At 38.1% G+C, this 20,104-nt stretch overlaps 1 protein-coding gene across 1 annotated transcript in view; it reads left to right on the top strand.

Annotated features, from left to right (window-relative positions):
• Positions 1-20,104, top strand: part of csmd2 (CUB and Sushi multiple domains 2) — a 317,300-nt gene that overhangs the window by 36,487 nt on the left and 260,709 nt on the right. The window contains exon 3 of the mRNA XM_055218930.2: positions 14,139-14,251. Within this exon, the coding sequence (XP_055074905.1) occupies positions 14,139-14,251 (113 nt within the window). The remainder of the gene's footprint in view (positions 1-14,138; positions 14,252-20,104) is intronic.

Raw genomic sequence — 20,104 nt, 5'->3', positions numbered from 1 at the left:
GTTGTTTATCGTAGTGTAATTTGCAATACAAATGTTGAAGCCCTTTAAAAATGAAGGGCCATCAAAAATTTGTAAGGCTTTGTTCAGACAAGCAGCTAATTTTAGAACTAAACTAGTTTCATTTTAACATAGTACTCACGAATGTCCAAAACGGTTACTTTTCAGGAAGTAAAAAAAAAAACATTTTTTAAAAGCAGTTGAATGTAGCGTTGTCATACTTGGTACGGCATCTTTACATGTAACCATATTCTTGCCAGTGTAATGATATAATCCACATTTGACCAAAATTGAGTTTAAATGGGCATACATGCATATTTTACAGTAACAGTAGTCGATATGCGTTCTTCCGATCATTAATTAGAATGGCCAAGTCGCGTTTCATACTGACAGATGAATACTCTCAGTTTATTAAATAGCCTACGTCTTAGTTTATTAAATACGCTTAGTTTATTTAATATGAATTATAGATTTATTAAATGTCTCTTGCAAACTATGAAGGACAATGAATCAATACACTGACATGGTAATGCTAGGCAGATACTTTGTTTGCACAGTCCTACCATAATTTTGTCACTCCTAGACGTATGTCTGGCGTCAGGGGGGAATTGTTTACCTCGATGAAGGAAAGTCATTGTCTCACCAGGCTATGTTTATTCGGCTATCCAGTGCTGAGCTTCGATGAAACTTCACGAGACCGGCAAGATGCTTCCACAGGGCGGGAGATATGCGGCGTGATTGACAGCTTTGATACCAAATGGATATACGTTAAAATCAGATGAAATGATTTCACAACTTTTCATTGGCCATTTAGATATGTGAAGTATACTGTATACGGAAATGAACCTGGACATTCAACCGTCAAAAAATAAAAAAATCGGCAAAATGGACATACGTGGTTTTCATCGGACAACGTCGATTTGTAGTTTTCCATCCACAACTTATGGTTCTACATAGGTACTATATTGCACTTAAAGTAGTTCTTATAGTGCTATTTTGCACCATATTTTTTGTGTGTAATGAAAAGTGCACCATGTTGTGTGCAGCTATGTCCAAATGCACTTACATTTCCATTGCGAGATATTAACTACAAGGTCTACATATAAATCAAGATTGTATTACCTACAATAACACATATATTGAGTTTGAGCACCAAATCAAATTCATGTTGAGTGTGAACTAAGCCTCAAATAGGACTTGAAGGAACTTGCTTTTACAAAACAATACAAATGTATTCAATGTGAAATAGATTGGAGTCAAACGTTTGTTGAGTGTTATAAATCAAATATGTGGTACAATTGCCTAATTAAGCAGACGAAAGAATAGGCAGTGAGGATAACGAATTAACCAAGTAATGATGGGACAGAATTGCTAATGTGATCTATCTGTCCAGCCACCGGTTGGGGAAAGGAATAATGCTTTACAATTGAGGATGATATTGATGCTTGCTAAAACATCTCATACCCTCATTTAACTTAAGTATCCATTCATCCTGCTTAATGTTCTGTACTGTTTGGTTTCTGTAGCACAAAGCTGCTGCTTGATGTCGATAAGCCGATACAGTGAAGGAGATGAGCACGAGTGGGAGGGAGTTCATACGTGACTTTTGCAAGCTTGTTAAGAGCTGGGAGGAAGTGCCTTCAATTAACTGTTTTAATTAAAATAACTTGTCATATTGCAGTGGTGAGTCAGCATGGTGAAGGGTTCATCTTCCTAGGAATGTAAATGCAAGGTGCCCGGCGCCTCTGGAGATACGGATCTGCGATGGTTTTTATAATACAGGAGGTGCAAAAATCCTCTAGCCGTAGCGTAGTGCTCCCATAAGCATTATGAGTGATGGATTGTTTTCCACCTGTTTGTGCAAACAGCCTACAGTGTGGTGCACAATAAAAGTGAAAGCTAAGCCAAGCTAAGATTGAGAAGTATCTTTGTAACGGTCAGTGCGCTCCAAATGTCCTTTGCATCTAATTAAATCAGTGGCTAAACCTAGTTTGAGAGTTTATTAGGATTCTGACACAGTGCTGAGGGAAAGAGCGAAATAGCGAACAATAAAATGACCTGCTGTACAAATAACGCAATTTCAGCCACGACCTCCGAGGCTGAATGCGTTATTCAGAGAGTCAGAGATAGAAGCTTAAGCCTGTAGCCTCCTTCCTAACTTACGCTTTGGCAATGAAGATAACATTTGAATAATTAATCTGCAAGTCTGTGGGGCGGAGAAAGAGGGAGAGAGATGAGGAACCGGTAGGAAGATAGGAAAGGGAAATATACGGGAAAGGAAATGGGGAAAATATCTCTGAGAAATTACAGGAGGGACGGTCTTTCCGCTTTTTCTTTCTCCATCTGGATCTCAATATCATATTAAAAATGTAATTGCAAACAGTTGGCTGGAATATGGATTCGCTCGAGATGCTCTGATTATTGGTGCAGACCTGTTCAACATGATGGATGGATTTTGATCCTGTCAGCCAATCAAAACTGTGTTCCTGCACAATTATTGTAGCTGTAATTGTTTTCAGAGACCTTTTTGCCAACAGATGCACTTAGCAACATGCTGCAAATAGGGCTGGTCAACATATTGAAGATATTATCGAGACAGTTGTGCTGAAGATATACAATTACAGAATATTGTGTATATCAAATACTGTTGTAAATGAAGATTAATGTGCCAAAAATGGCACCAGTGGGCAATTTCACTCCCTCTTTATGTCTCTCGAGTGGCACTAAACCAAACTCTTTATTATCAAAATGGCAACAGTTAGCATCATAGAAGTAGAAAGAGACTTGGGAGAGACTCTTTATCATCACCTAAATCATTTACACATTAATTAAATAAAAAGTAGTTTCTACACTAAACATTTAAAATGTGCTATCAAAAAACATATTGATATTTATAGAGTATCTTCAAAATGTGCATAGATAATGAGATATCAGATTTTAAGCAGTGTATTTTCCAGAAAAAAGTAAAGTAAGGGATTACTCTTATTTTTCCAGTAATTTACAGCTACTTCTGTTGTAATTGAAATAAATAGCCTACTGGGTATGGACTGTAAAACAATATAATTAATACAATAGTGGATTTAAGATCAAAATTTATGTTTTTTTTATAAGGGATGATACAATCAGGATTTTTCCAGCCGATGCCAATTAATATGCCTTTATATTGTTAAAAGTAATAAAAATAAAACACTTCACAGTCTTTACTGTATGAATTAAATATATACGCATTCATATGAAGTACAGCAGTTTCTTGTTCAAGAGCAGAGAGTGATTTCATTGAGAGATGAATTAGGTTACTGTAGCTTTAAGACGTGAGAAAGATCGTTCTCTTCACGTGCACTAATGACATCCTGCTTTGTGCGCGCGCGAATTGTGTACTCAGACTAGAGCAGCTGTGCGAAAAATAAAAGTTTCAACTGTCAAAACTTTTAAATGCATTCAAATTATAAACTTTTGGCATGAGGATGCAATTGTCAGCGATAGATTTTTGTTGTTTACGCTTTTTGATAGAAACGTGAAGATGCGTCAAGCTTTTAGGACCGAAGCGCATCCTCATCGAAAATACACACATCTCTGTAAAGGCAAAGAGAGAAATCCAAATTTGCCCGTTGCACATGAGCAACTTATACTATACAACACGTATGTTTAAATTTACTAAAAACATTATTAACAGGTTAACACTAATAAAAGGTGCAACACTTAACAATACAATACAAAACAAAAAAGTTAGTGATAAAGAAGGACTTACCAAGTGCAATTTAGATTCTGATGCCCGCTTACTGTGTTGTACTGTATACTGTAATTTAGGCAAGCTGCGTTTGAAAGGTCCAACACTCAACGAAGCATTTTTAATCATATAACTATGGTATGTAACGTTACATGTATGTAAAAGCAACCTCACAAGCACAATAGAAATATACAAAGTTATTGATAAGGACTTATCAGCCGCGGTTTAGATTCTGATGCCCGCTTACTGTGTTGTAGGCCTATACGGTAATTTATGCAAGTTGCGTTTGAAAGGTCCTACACTCTGTCTTCTAGGAGTTATTTCAGATACCCCCATCCCTCCCAAATATAAAACCCCAGTCCTTGTCTTTCTAGCTGTCTCTAAGAAAATAGTCTTTTAGAACTGGAAGTATTAGTAATAAGTAATTCAGCATTATGTGTACACTCTGTACCTTCTTTATGTCTTGTGTGAAAACTGTGTATATCTTCTGTGTATATTGTGTACATTGTGTTCTGTTATTATTACAGCTGTTGGACTAGGGTGGTTGTTTAGATGTCCGCTTGAAAATACAGCATAAGATAGCGGCTAGAACATACCTGGGTTCTTTTTGGTCTAAGATGGACATTACTTGGTCCATCATTATTAAGCAACAAACCAGCTACGGACTGGTGACAGCAGTTGTTTTGGGACATAGAGTTTGGTTGACAAGCCAATGACCAGATAAAGACAAGCCAAAAACACAGCTACCAGCTTTACAATGGCCTGTCTGGCAAGGTAAAAGCAAAACTTTCGAAACAGATCTGTTAAGTCCGTCTCTTGTAGATACTGTACCAAAGGCAAAGTGGAGTTGTTTAATGTGACAGTTCATTATAGACCATGACTCATGAACACTGACAGCAAGATCATCATCATTGTGTGTTTGTGATATGAACTCTGCCTATGACAGTATGACAGTAATAGGTGTCATCTACTCAATTTACTAACCGTCATCAGTCAAGGACTGGGAAAGAACATAGAGTTACAAAAGTCCAAACTGTTCAAATGTAAAGTAGAGTTTTTCAGTTTACTTTTCCCAACTTCAAGAGGTTTTTGATGGGTTATATCTTGATGGGAAACTATATTGAGGGCACTTGGCCAATGTTAGAGAGACCGTAGGACGTGTCCTGATGCAGAATGTGGTTATTTTGGTCATAAGGGTTGTCTCAGGTGCAATGTCATGTGCATATTTATGTAGAGTGCCCGTAGCGGGTGATAGGGGTTGGAGAAGGGTGATACAGATGGTCATTTGCCGCAATGTTAAAACTCCACAGCCATATTTGTAGGAGCATTTATGCCCCCGTGATGAGTTTTGCCACTGTGCTCACCCACCAATAACTCATCCTTCCCTTGCTCTTTTTTTCAGGGCTTTTTATGGCCCTAAAATTCCTCTGCCTGATCAGCAAAGTATTATATCACTGCTTCTCCATACTAAATAATTTAGCCTGTGCTACTTTTCTTCTCGCTCAATCCTTCAGTGTGTGCAGCTTTTCCTATTGTACACACACTCTCTCTCTCTCTCTCTCTCTCTCTTTCACCAGATCTTCATCTCACCCGCAGACACCGCTCATGACTTTTCTATGATATCTGCACTTATGTACCTTGGTGGCAGCTGAGCTGCGGTTATCTTTTGTGCTCCCACAATCTATATTTTTAATGGATTGACATGTATTCAGGGGGTCTGAAATGAAGGAACATTTAAAAGGCAGAGCCCTGAATAGCAGATAGCTGAGATGTCACATCAAGACTTCCGACGGGCCCAAGAACAAAAGACTTGGCACATTAGTTGAAAAGGTTGGCTAAGCTTGTTTGAGAGAATAGATATTGCTGTAGATTGAAATAGTAGATGAGGAACTCAATGTGGGTGAGAGGAGGGCACAGGAAGTCAGTTGAATTTGGTGTTTTATCTTCATTGAGAAAAAAAAACTGGTACACTGGGTTAACATTTACATTTATACATCCAAATCAACTTTCTTATTTGAGTACACTGCACATTTTATTAGATCTCTGGGATTAAACTCACAACCTTAGTTTTGGAAGTGCTGTGACCTACCAGTTGAGCGACAGTAGAGGGCTGGTCTGCATGTGCAGAATGCTGAAGTAAACGCTGTAGTTTAATTAACAAAGTTTTATGTTAGCATCAAAAAGGTTATGGTATCACATACTGAAACAATGTTTAGCTGAATGCACTGTAAGTTGATTTGGATAATACCTCCTGCCAAATGCATACAATGTAAATGTATTTAACCTTTTATAAATCTCGTTATAATTCAATTATGAGTAGAAAATAAATATTTAACTAATTAGGGCAAAATAAAAAAAAAACACTGTGTTTGAAGGCAGTTATTAGGGCTGCGCTGGCATTCCTTGTGTTGGCATTGTCTGAACCAGACCAAGCAGGTTAATGAGATATTGCCATGGAGATAACGTCTGATTTTGAGACTGCTAGATATCCTTTAGCATATCCTAGCAGTGTTATGTGTTTAGATTTACCATGTCAGACCCAAATCTTGATTCCTGCTGGGATTGCAAAAATCTGAGAACTTTCCATGGAAATGGGAATAAATGGGAATTGTGGCATCTGTATGAAATAAAGTCAGATGTTTAGCATGCTAATGTTTGTATGTGATACAGTTTGTTTAAATTACCCAACTAATACAACTAATTTTCTTTAATTCCTTAAGTTTCCAACTTGGAATATTTGGAAATATACACGCTTTGCAACCCTTTCCTTGCGCATAAACACCCCACTGCTCATACACTACACTCTTAAAAATAAAGGTGCTACCAAAGGTTCCTGTCAGCAATGCCATATTTCCATTTTTTTTTAAACATTTACTTCAAAGTTTTTTTCAAGGAACCTTAAAATGAAGTTTTTTTCAGATGTTAAAAAAATCTTTATGGAACCATACAGAATTAAAGTTATTTTATGGGATCGTGTATCACCTATATTTTTTAACTCTTTCCCTGCCATTGACAAGTTATCTCATCAATTACGGAAAAAAACCTTCCCTGCCAATGACGACAATTGGCTTTCCGCAATACCGCTATTACTTTTTGCACTTCCGCAACTTTACGCCTCACGTGAAAGATCTCCGAGTATGTTTTAAAGATCCCTCTGCATCTGATCTCTATCAAAAGTCCTTCGCAAAAATGGAATTATGTTTTTGCTCAAAATTTGGTGTTTTTGAAGAAACCTACCCATATTTAAGAGGTGATAAATAGAGAACTAATAAAGGTAGAATGAATTTTTTTTTAAAGCAGAGGGTCTGTTCTTTCATTTGATATATTGTATGTTTATATATTTAAAGAAGAACATTTTCTTGAAGGCATTACACTTTTGTGAAAATCACGAAAAATGCTGGGGCTGGCTGCATTTTTTTTTTAAAACGCTGGCGGGGAAAGAGTTCAGAATGAAGTGTGTACAAATATAGGTACATAAGAAGGTCAAAGTGAGGTCCTTTGCAGTGTAGTTACAGTATGTGCCTTTAAAGGCCTAAAAACACAATTCCTTTCAGATGTCTCTAGCAGATGGCTTGGACTCCAGTTGATGTGTGTGAATGCTGTGGATGTACTCTTTAGGTCAGATACATTACAGTAATCTGGTCCCAAGCGCGAAACCACTCAACGGCCCTATTACAGGCCATGATAGACTCACGCTATCCACCCGTCACTGCAGCAATGCTAAAATAGCTCTGGTGGAGGAAAGCTGGCCTAGATGAGTGGAAGTGTGTGTGAGTAGGCAGGATGGAAGAGCTTGTGTTTATGAAGGTTGGGAATGATGGCAGGAGAAGATAATTGGGAACCTTTTACCCTGGACATTAGCCACTTCGAGGCGCTCCAGTGAGTACGTAACTGCTGCAGCCCGGGATGACTGAAGTCCTTGAAGACAAGAGAGTTACGGCAGTGATTGTGTTAGACGCAGCAGTCTACGCTATTAACACCATCAATCCAGTTCACCTCACCTCATATACCTCTCTACAGGTGGATTGAATGAGGAGATCTCTCTTTCTCTATATATTTTGCACAGACAGTAGTACTTGGCGCTAGGGATATGATTAGTAAGGAATTTAATGATCTAGGTTCCAACTTAGATTACTCTTCAAGATTTCTGGTTTCTTATTGGGTTCTTGAATGATTATTATAGTACTTTTGTGTAAAAAAAATTTTTTAAAGAAGACATATTGGATTTAATGCCAACAGAAGTAACACTTATTAGAAAATACTGTCTCAAGACATCTTTTGTTTGGGAAATGGACATCACCGCTAGCACTGTTAACTTGCACTGTAGATAAAGTAGTCTGTTGCAGCTCCCCTGAATAGTAGCACAGTTTCAACCTGTTTAGAATAAGAACTGCTTCTCAATTCTCAACACTATTCAGCACAGCCCGCCAAGGAATCCAATTATTCATGAACATCTTACATATACCTTTAGATGAGCTTGCATTTATCTTAACCAATCCCCCCTCCCAAAGTAACAAGCTGTCAATTTATACCCTTCAGATCCCAGTAATGCCAGAATGTCATAGCTTTGATAGATGCATGCACACATAACATATTCCTCGTTCACCCTTGCTCTTACTCTATAATTTATCCCCTAATGTTTTCTCTTTGCTTGCCTGTCAGAATCCTGCCACTACATCCTTCCGATCTCTCTAGGGTGTCCTTCTTCCTGCTGGTATATGGCTGCCTCAGCGATTCACACCTTCACCTTTGAATGAGATTAGGAAGGACCAGCCTGCTGTAATTTGATGCTATTAATATGTTATTTTAAAAAGCAAGTAGGTGACCTTTGTCCAATTCACATTGTGTTTTCGCATCGAGTAGCTGTTGAAATGCACTACACGGCTAAAGGTAGTGTATGTGGGCAGTTCCTCGTCAATTTTATTTTGGCTAAGCACCTTAATTCTAGTGGAGAAAGTAATGCTATACAATGACATTCGGGGATATATTTTTGGCTCTTTTGTTCCAATATGACATTGCAGACATTGAAATAGTTTAATGAATCTGGTGTGTAAGAACTTGACTGGCCTGTTCAAAGCCCAGGATTGAACACCATTGAACACAATGAATTGTAACACTAACTGCAAGCCAGACACCATCATCACAGTGCTTGACAACACTAACACTCGACTAGATGTTCCAGCACTGAGTAGAAATCGTATCCATGAGGTGTTGTAGCAGTGGACCAACTTCCCATTTATTTAAATTGTTTGGGTGTCTAAGAAGAATGCATGGTTGTTTTGTTCAGTTCTCGGCATTATATTTTTGTCAACATACTTTGGCTTTAAGCAGGAGTATTGCACTTAAAAAAGTTACAGAAAGAGAAAAAAATACAATCAATAGTAGCAACAGCCATTGCACATGGAAAATAGAGGAAGAAGAATTTAGTTATTTTTGTCATCTGGACTATATGCAATTCAGATTGGCTTGCTTGCCGTCTCTTTCTTGGAACATGCTGTGTTGATATCAGCTTCCACTGTCTTTTGGAACAAGGCCATGCATGAAATGCAAATGGTGCCAACCATGCTAATGCAGGCAGTTCAGTATCAACCCCGGTAATGGTTGGATGTCTGCGAACTCTGGTGTGGGACAAAGAACGCTGGTAGGTCTCTGATGTGTGGTGACAGTGGTTGGGTGCCGAGGTTCATTATTCATGGCCTGACACTCCATTTAATCACATTTTATTATGAAGCAGTGCTGGACTCTGTAAATCAGCCACGGCATGGAGCTACTGAAGGGTGGAGGAAGGCGGGGCGCTGAGTTTACGGATGGCTTTAATCAGGAGAATTTCTCCAGTGACACTTATAACACACTCATTTTCATACATACCTAAGTTCACTATGCAGTAGAGAGTGAGGCAAGCTGTGCCACATTTTTAAGTTATTTATACTTATCCACTTCAACAACATGATGATGGATCTGGATGAAGGCGCTTTGACAAAATTTAGTTTAGCCTCTGTATCTTACTCCTACACATAGAAACATGCACACCCACGCACACACGCATAAAGATTCACAAATGTGTATTTTCAGAGGACAGCATGTAAATACAAACTGTACGCACACAAATAGACAAACGTCCAAGCGCACACATGCAATCTGTCTTTCCTCCTTCGGTGAACCCTGCACACCACCACCTGTTCTGCTTCTCTAGTTTTTGTATTTTTCCCTCTTTTTTCTCCAATATCCTCATTCCGTTCCCAAAGGAGCACCTGGGATAATTGGAGTGGGAGTGCTTCTTTTTCTAATAGAGAGTCTGGACTGGATGCTGCAGTACTCATCCATGTGGAAAGGACTTCTAATAGAGCCCGCCTCAGGCCTCGGCACACCTCACAGCCTCTTGGTCAGACCAGCCTCACTGAGGCTCTCTTTAGCTCATTGGTTGTGGTACCACTCAAATGCACCTTTTTTACCCTTTCAGCCGATAGATGATCTTTACAGATGGTCCGCTATATGTTCAGAAATACAACCCCAAATCAGAAAAAGTTGGGACACTGTAGAAATTGTGAGTAAAAAAGTAATGGAATAATTTACAAATCTCATAAACTTATATTTTATTCACAGTAGAATATAGATAACATATCAAATGTTGAAAGTGAGATATTTTGAAATGTTATGCAAACGGTACAAACCCCAAAGTAAACAATGACGCGATTTATCGTCTCCAACTTAAATCTTTTCTTGGACTACAAAAAAAAAACACGGATTGTAGGCAACAGTTTACTTCCTGGACTGTATAACATGGACAAGGCCGTCATTATCATAATTCCTCACACTTCGGACTCACAGCCTGTAAGTTAACTCCTGTTAGCATTGCATTCTGAGCGAATCTTTCAAACATGGTAAAGACCGTCACATTTCTGGCTGATGTCAGAGGTATTCAGACCAATCACAACGTACAGGTTAGCTGGCCAATCAGGGACACAGAGCTTTTCAAATCGATGAATTTTGTAAAATATCAGTGCGTTTTAGGAAGACAGGCATATCTGGAGCTACAAAAATGTACGGTATTTGGAAAATAATGTTTTTTTTTAACCATAAACCATGCAAACACATTGTAATATACCAAATACACAAAATTACGTCTTTTTTTAAGCAATGAAATAGGTGCCCTTTAATTGACAAGAAATCTCGTCAATGGCGGAGAAAGAGAAACCCATTATCAATTTTTTTATCTAACATTCTGGCAAGGTTATTTTAATGTAATCAATGAAAATATGTCTAGTTTCCTGTAAAAATCATACATGTTCCGGTCTAGATACTATGATAGACCAGTCTGGCCCCCCAGACTTAAAATGGCATGCTACGCCTATGCAGGGAACATGCCAATAACAATCTCTAAATTACATTTTCTGAAGAAACTCACACATATCAAAAATTATTCTTGGTGCTGTATGAGTACTCTCATGAGAATTTGTGATATTTTAACAGCACGAGTCTTTTCAGAGGCAATTAATACATTTATCTGAATGTGGCATTCTTGCTTTTTAAACAGTTTCTGTTTGGAAATGGTTTTCATCAAAAGATTTTTGTAGCCATTTGAAATACCGGTTCATCCCCTTTGAGTCATACGCCTCCTGCCTACATTTCAACTCAATTAGTTTGTTATTTCTACCAAAGACATATAAAATGACCCAGATCTCCGCCACTGGCTGGTCTGTGTTCGGGCTGTGCTGATGGTGATTAGATGACAGTTTTGGGATCCGACTTAGAAGTCAAAAGTGATGTGAGCCCTGGAACATGAACGCTCAGAGCAATGCCTGTAGCTAAAGCCGCATCACACGGTTTAACATTCTGCTCTGCTGACACCCCGGAGGACTATATGGGTCATATTGGTGCGGTGGGAAATTGCGAGCGCACGTGCACGGTTGTCAAACACACCTGGCAGCTGGAGGCTCAGTTTTGCTCTAATCAAGTCTATAAAAAATACCCACAGGATACATTCGCACAGTACAGATCACAGCATTGTACTTACTTCAGTTATTAGTGCCTTGTCAGAACAATATATTACCTTAATAACCATTATAAACACCTGGCTATATTATTGTAGCTATTTAAACCAATTGTTAAAGTGAGAGTTTATTCAAAAACAAAGATATTGTAGTTTTTGCAATGTGGAATATAAAAGTACATTTCTAAAGAATGTCAAACTATTTTACGAAGTGAATCATACAAAAACATATGATTAGTCTCTTTCGTTAAGGTCTTTAGGAGGCGTTTCTAATTCTGGTTGTCTTGGGGCCTTTTTACACTTGGTCACTTCATGTGTTTTTTCTGATCGGATAGCTATCTGATTTGTTAAAACTGTTCCATTTACATTTGGCCACATAAATGCGTCTTGGCAAAACGGATATGAATCTGATCTTTTATCCCACGCCCAAAATGCAAATACACTATTTATTACTCCGCTTTAAAAAACGTAAGATTACGTTTATGCAACAATAGGCAGCACTGTATGTTGTACTGTATGTTGGGCAGGGGACGCGCGTCTCCTTGCTTGGCATGAGCTGAAGCTCGCAGTACAGCGCAGCAGGAGAGTGACAGCGCGGTGATTTAATGCAGGTCAATGACGGGAAAAGCATTCACAAAACTCTCTCTTAAAGTTTTATTTCTTTGTTTAATATCATTTGAGTTTGTCATTAGACTCTTTTATTTATTCTAGGAAGCTTTTTTACCCGCTGTCGTCGCTCCATAAAGCAACGAGCGTCTTTGTTTGTTTGCCTTTTTGACGGCTAACTTCTGGGTAACATGCTTACGTACGAGTTATGCGCTGAAAGATGTGGTTTCATCAACCAGATGTATTTACACTTGTCCAGTTTCATCTGAAATCCGTCCCAGACCACCTCCTGAAGTGGTGTGAGCGATCGGATTTGAATCCATCTCAAAAACATTTCGGAGGGCATTTACACCTGGTCTTTTTACGATCGGATAGCTATCCGATCAGAGAAAACGCATGAAGTGACCAGGTGTAAAAAGCCCCTTAGTAACACCTATAAACAAACGAATAACCGTCCTTTCAGTAATTGACGAAAGACATGCACTCCACTGCTTCACTCTCATTGGTTGTCGCTCCTGAAAGTTGCTTGTCATTTGCATAAAGTTGAACTGTTCTTAACTTCGTCACGTAGCTGGACCTTCCTATCACCAACGGTCGCTCATGTCGCTGGAAATCGCCAAGCTTCCTTTGTCGCTCCACAAGCAGATCACATTAAAACGTACAGATGAGTTCATTCAAATTCATAGGAATTATGCCATGGTCATACAGCACTTTTTTCTATTCATACACATGCAAATGGGGCATACTGGAAACACATGGTCGTGCATAAAAATTCACATTTCTTTGCATTCTAAAGTTCGGTGGACTCTGACCTGCAAATTTGTATTGTGTGAATATGAATGTAAAAAGATGATCGATATCTTGCAGCGTGACATGTCTTATGGAGGAAAAACTGAAAATAACATTATTGGTATACACTATTATAATGCTGTGAAGTAATTCATGATGTTTAAATAAAAATAATTCAAGCTTTAGCAAGTGACATCCCATCCGGTTGCTGCGGATGTAAGCAAGGGTGTGTATAGAAATTTTGCATGCTAACAGTCTAGTGTGACACGTATTAGCCACCTCATAAAATTGTTACAAATTTCTTTCAGATTGTGTTGAAAAAACTAAAAATCTTTAGAAAAACGTACTGTGTGGTCAAATTGTTTGCATAAATATTTGCAGGTTGTATCACTGTAAAAAAATTGCTGTAATTATGCAGCTGGTTGCCAGTAACTTACTGTAGAAGATAAAGACAGAAAATGTTTCATGTTCATTTAACTTTAAACAAACTGTTGCCACTATATAACATAAATGTAAAATCTACAGTTAGTTACTAGCAGCTAGTTGCCAGTAATACCCACTTATACTGTAATTTCTACAGAAATGTTTTATTTATTTACTATTACTATACAGTTACTCAGTATGTTGTTTATTCAGGGAAATACATAGCAAGTGACAATTCTGTGCATTCTGCTGAAAGCAGTGTTGATGTAGCTCTAGTGTGTCCATCTGTAACCTTTGACCTGTGAAATGTGGTCTTTTAGTTGCTCTATTGATTGAGTTTGATGGGTCTGTAAAGGGTTTATTTGCTACCATTCGGATGATTGGAGCAATAAGGACCCTGGTGGACGATACCGTGCAGAATTTTCCACACATATCACCTGCGTTGTTCTAGTTAGCTTTTATACCGCAATGACGGGATTTTATTTTCTACTAAAGCTTGAAATTGAGACAGTCTGTTTAGCGCAGTCTATTTAGTGCTCAAATGTTTTCAGCTGGCAAAGCTGCAGCATAATAATCCTGCCGCTTTGTTCCTTTTCTGCATTTAAGGTTGACGGGGTTTCAACTTCCTGCTCCTATAGTGAGCACAGGACCGAGACTCACACTGTGGCTGCTGTCAGACTACGCCGTAAGCGGCCAAGGATTCAAAGCGGTGTACGAAGGTAAGAACCATGCGCTAATCTTGTTTCTCATTCTCGTTGCTTTATAGCCTTCACTTCTAGGAACTTGTTCAATCCTATGGCCAATCCCTGCGATTATCTAAAGCTGACTTTTAGACTGGCATTTGTGTTAGTAGACTTTTATCTCATTTTATAGGCTAATTGTTTTAATATGTACGGGCAATTCAGTTCAGTTCCATGCTGTCTTCTCGTCATATTTCTTTTGATGTGAGAGCTTTGTGACCCAGAAAGCAGCAATATTAAAGGGAATAAATCTATGCTAATTATATGAATTATCAAATTGGAGATTATAAACCGATGGCAGATGTATCAAGGCTTCTGGTAACGTAGGTTGAGCTATGACTGCATGGAGCTAATGGACAGTAATGCATGTGCATTAAATGTATGTTTCATATTTTCACATCAAGTGTTTATGTTTGGCAAGTTGTTTATGTGTGGCTGCCTGCTGCACAAAGTGATGAAATGATTTTGGTCGATAGATAGACGCCTGGATTCACTTTAGGACCTAGACTAATTCACTCCGGCACTGTAATTATGTGTCACTGCTTGTCACATGACCCTCTTCTGGGCTGCTGATACTGTACAGGAGCAGAATTAAAGAGTGATGTATTTAGCTCATGCCTCTGGCCTGATTTTTAGTAAAGACAGCGGAATAATGAGATGCCCAAATCTCTTATCAGTAGCCCCTGGCTAGAGACTCGGCTGTTTTAGTGATTCCCTGAATCAATAGCCAAGTTCATGAAGTAAATCACCACATCTAATTCAGAGTTTTATTGCTTTTCCTAATGATATCTCTAATCTGAATGTGATTATAATGTAAAGCTTCACACCGGACAGAAAAATTCATCGGTTGATTTATGGATATCCCAACCATCCAGACGGTGTTTCTGCTTATCTCATGTTAATCTTGAGTACCTATAGAGTAGTGCATCCTTCATGTATCCAAAGAGCCTTTAGTTTTATCTGATTTATAAAAGACAGATCAGCTTTACAGATTCTTTCCGAATAAGCCTGAGCTTATCCAGTAGGCGTACCGCGGGTGGTGTGAGTCACGAGCAAGCAACACACAAAACATTATTTCACTATCTCTGAATAAAATATAATTTACTACAAGTGCCTGGCATGACATTATATGCACCTAAGTACCAAATGGCAAAAAAACATAGACATTTTATGTATTCTTACCATAGACTGTTAGAAAAGATTCCATTGGTGAAAAGTGAGCCGCCAGTGTCCCGATATGGCGCTGACATCTTGGGTCTTGAGTCTGCGCAGTAGCGATTTTGGGACCAGTCCTGCGCAGTAGTGAGCAAGAAGTAAAGCCGCGAAATCAAGACCCCGCCCTCGCTCTCGCAGAATGCGCATATCACATGGTATCACAGCTGTCAATCATGACCTGACACCACCGTTTTTATATCATTAAATAACTAACTAAACACAAACTTATTTTAAAAATAAACATTTGAATGTACATCAGCGTGATAAAAACTACAGTAAATGACAGAAACCAGCTTCGGAAAAAAGATAATTGAAGTGTAATTAAAAATTTTTGTTGATCTCAAGTCCCATTGAATAACATGGGGAGGCGGGGTTTATGACCTATACTGGTACCAGTCACTAGAGGGCGATCGAGACATTTTGGCTTCACTTTTCAGGGCTTGTGCGGCACGCTTGATTTTTACGTACTGCCTGTGACTTATGACCCAGCCTTATTTCATAAACAAACTATATCCATTGTTTTTAAAAGGCTGCTTTGTTTGGGAAGCTGAACAAGCTTAAATTTCCCTCTCAAAAAAATACACACTTATTTGGAGACGCTGATTTTGTGTGAGCTCTTGGTTGCTCTGTGTGTGCGCTATTCTGGTAAGGACTTACATGGACGTCCTGCAGTGAAATTGCTAATAAAATAAATAAAGCAAGATTGTTACGTATGAATCTTTCATGTTCGAAAAACTTTCCAAAACTTGTATGATTCCTGGCGAAGTGCATTCAGGAAAGAAATACTCTTGTCATACAAGACAGTTTGCCTATGTTTAGCATGAGGAATCCAACTCTTAGACAGTGTTAAAAAGTCAGAATGCATAAAATAGCTTTCCCCAAGGAATCAATGTCAATATCTGCGTGTGATTTCTTTGTAAAAAAAACTACGCTAATTTCAGTATTGCTGTCTGAAGGGGGCGGAGCTGAGGGGGAGGATAATGATTATAATGAAGACTCTGCATCTTAACTCTACATCTGGATTTTTCCTTTTCATTCAGAAAAGAAAGCCCCTGGGCGTGATGGTGAAACATTAGGGGCATTATGAGCCGTGCTATCAATTAACGCTCTTAATCAGGCCCGGATGCAACCGCCAGTCTCTTTTAGAAGAGCCAGCAGTTTACGCTCTCGTTCTCCTTTAGCTCTGGTGAGAACCCATTTTGAACTAAAGGAAGAGCAATCTAGCGCCGTAATGAAAGTCTGTATGACAGAGAGAAACAATCTCCCTCGCGGCTAGCTGAATAGATGACACCAAATGAGTGAAAACCAGGATGACATTAAGGCGCTTGGTTTATTTAATGCAGTAGCCTGAAATGATGATTCAAGGATATAAGTAGTTTTTTCAATGGCCTTTAAATTACAGTGAACTTCAGAAGATTTATTAAAAAGGTGCTTTGCCTGCGCTTTCTTTCATCGGTTTGGTCAGTTTTTAGCTATATTGTCCAGTGGATAGTAGGAATGCAGCCAATGTAGCTCTTTCTTGATTCATTGCATGACTATTAACATTGACTACGTTTACATGTACACCAACAGTGTTGGGTGCAACTAGTTACTAAGTAATTAGTTACTGTAATTAAATTACTTTTCCCTTGAAAAAGTAAAGTAAGGGATTACTCTTATTTTTCTTGTAATCTAATTACAGTTACTTCTGATGTAACTAAATACTGTGTATGGGCTCTAAAACAATTATGTATCCTATACTATAATACAATAGTGGATTTAACATGGTTTGAGTTTACAATTCTCACTATTAACTGGTTGATTATTAGCATTAATATTAATGAGATGCTGGTTGTTTATTAATACTTAATAGCACATATTAATGCCTGATGCAAAACCTTATTCTACCTCCTTAACCCTCCCCATTTCTACCAATACTTAAAATTAACAACTTCTTTAGTATTAATAAGCAGTAGTTGGAGTATATTGAGGCAAAAGTAGTTCATAGTTAGTTAATAGAGAGAATCGGACCCTAAAGTGGGACCAGAATAATTGATGTAATTTTATATATCATTTCTTTGAGCCATTTCAAGCCTATCCTTGTATCATTTACTAAATAGGATTTAGAAAATAATTAGCAATAAGTAATTAAATACTTTTTGGAGAGAGTAATTTGTAAAGTAATCTAGTTACATGATTGAAGATGTAATTAGTAACTAGTAATTAATGACTTTTTTGAGTAACTTACCCAACACTGTACACCAATAACGTGAATATTTCCAATAATCAGAGTAAGGACTTAATCGCAGTAAGATGTTTACATGACTGGAGCTAACCTCTTCACTCCTGTTTACATGCAGTTTTTATTTTCTGATTTTTGGCTAATGATTGTGCTTATTATTCACACATAGCCCAATGCAGAGTACAAATGATGACTTACATATAATGTCGACTGCTTTAATTTACTTACGTCAAATGACAAACCTGTTCTTATGGACGTATTTTGTTTTTCGGTGCCGTGATGAAGACTGAAATATTATGACAGTGCCTGCAATGGTTTATATGCTGCTGTCGCGTTATTTAAGCTGTTTCTGGATGAAGGCAAACTGTTGACAGCGAGTCGTGTTGAGAGTTCAGGAAAAACTTCCTAATGTTAAGGTTAAAACTAATTCACATTTAGGGTGCGTGACGAAAACACATGCACACTTCAGTTATTGTGGTATATATACAATTAAAGTGTTTACGTAACCAATAAGGTACGAGGGGCTGTGCTGTATCTTGAATAAGTAACGGCTTTGCGTCGTGCCTGCAACTCATTCAGCCGTTACTTATTCACGATACAGCACTTGCCTCAAGTACCTTATTGCAATGTTCCATTGTGTAGTATGCATTAAAGCTCAAATAAAAACAACAAACCATTCTCAAACTAATACGTGTGGTTGATAAGGATGTTACTAAGGGAGTGGTGATAAATAGAACCATTGGGTGAAGCGGTCATAGCCGTGTTTTGTATGTAAACACAATACTTTGATTTTTACTGTTAGTGTTCTTGCAGTCGTGTGTGTCTTGGGTGTGTTTTAGCGTTTTTATATATTTATTTATCTATTACTGTTTTTATTGTACAGCACTTTGTGTCCGCTCTGGATGTTAAAGTGCTTTATAAATAAAGTTTGCTTGCTTGCTTGCTTTGATAAAAATAATGTGAAATTATCGCAGAAAGTATAACCCTATTAAACAGGTAGCATACGCCATTTTATTTGCAGTATGCGGCCATTTATTTGTTTGAGCCTGTATCAGACAAAGATACAGATTTTGAGGAACAAACCAATTGTTCAGAGATTGGAAATAGAGGTTGCTGTGTGTTAAGTTTGTTCGTTTTTTAATATGGACCTGCAAAATGTAACTGTAACATCAATAGTAGAACTAGCATATAGCATTAACTAGCATGTAGCGCTAACTCAGCACTGTCATAACTTTGTTTTTAGCATTGTAAAAACATTGTTATTAATTTAATGTGTAATTTAACTTTGGGGGCATACATTCGACTGTAACATCACAGTCGGTGTTTTGTTGAGATTGGCCAGTTTTTTAATTTGGTCTTTTCATGCACAAGGTTTACACATAGCCTAAAGGAGGAAACAATAGTGTTTGAGGCTTACTTTATGTCATTACCATGTACAAAACTATTATTATTTACAGTTTTACATTCTATGACACCTTTACTCACGTTTCCTAATGTCATATCGAAAATTTCACCCAGATCCCTACACTCAAAACTCAAAAATCTCATATCAGCATGGGTCTGATTGCTTCTCAATTGAACTTTTATGTTTTTATGCATTTTTAATATTAAGATTTATATGGACTTACAGTAATAGACTTCCAAGAATAGAAATGGTCTGTTTTAATCTGATTAACTGGAACAATATATAAAAGAACAAGAAAAAGTAATGTTGTGATAAGGTGCTGACATAAAGGATTCGTTCTTGCTGATTCTAAAGGCATAACTGGGCTATTTTCTTTCTGATGTTAGGTACTTTTACTTAAGATTCTGTCACAAACCAATGATTTAAGCAGCTGATAAAGAAGGTTTGCGTGATATTTTAAGATTAAACAGCAAAACATTCAATCAGCAAACCAGCATGGTTCATTTAATAATCAGTGCAGTTTACAATGACCAGTCTTGGGAATAAAGCAGATGTTTGCAAAGGAAAGCAGCGGTTTGTGTCAAGGAAGATTTTGGTATAGCGTAGCTTCATGGGTAGCCTCGGCTCTTGGGTCACAGCCAAGCAACTCCACCTATTTGAATGTTTTGCACGACGCACTGCTAATTAATAGCATTATTGTGAAAGTCACTGTGAATAGAGCACTTAACTAAAACCCGTCGCTGTGATGAATGTACTCGCTGGTGTTCGCCGCCCGATGCTGGTGAAAAAACAGGGCTGCGCTTTAAATCCTGTGAACATGCTCACACAAACACATTTCACAGTGATATACGTTCAACACCTGCGCACACAAACACACTGAAAACAAGCCGCTACTCGCACAAACACACACGCACTCATGGTGCTTCATATCTGATCATAATTCACGCTGGATTTCTCCTTGCCGACAGGATGGAGATCATATCCACCATGA

This window comes from Misgurnus anguillicaudatus, chromosome 20 (assembly GCF_027580225.2).
Source record: "Misgurnus anguillicaudatus chromosome 20, ASM2758022v2, whole genome shotgun sequence".
Taxonomy (NCBI): Eukaryota; Metazoa; Chordata; class Actinopteri; order Cypriniformes; family Cobitidae; genus Misgurnus; species Misgurnus anguillicaudatus.
This window is presented reverse-complemented; position numbering and strand designations above follow the sequence as displayed.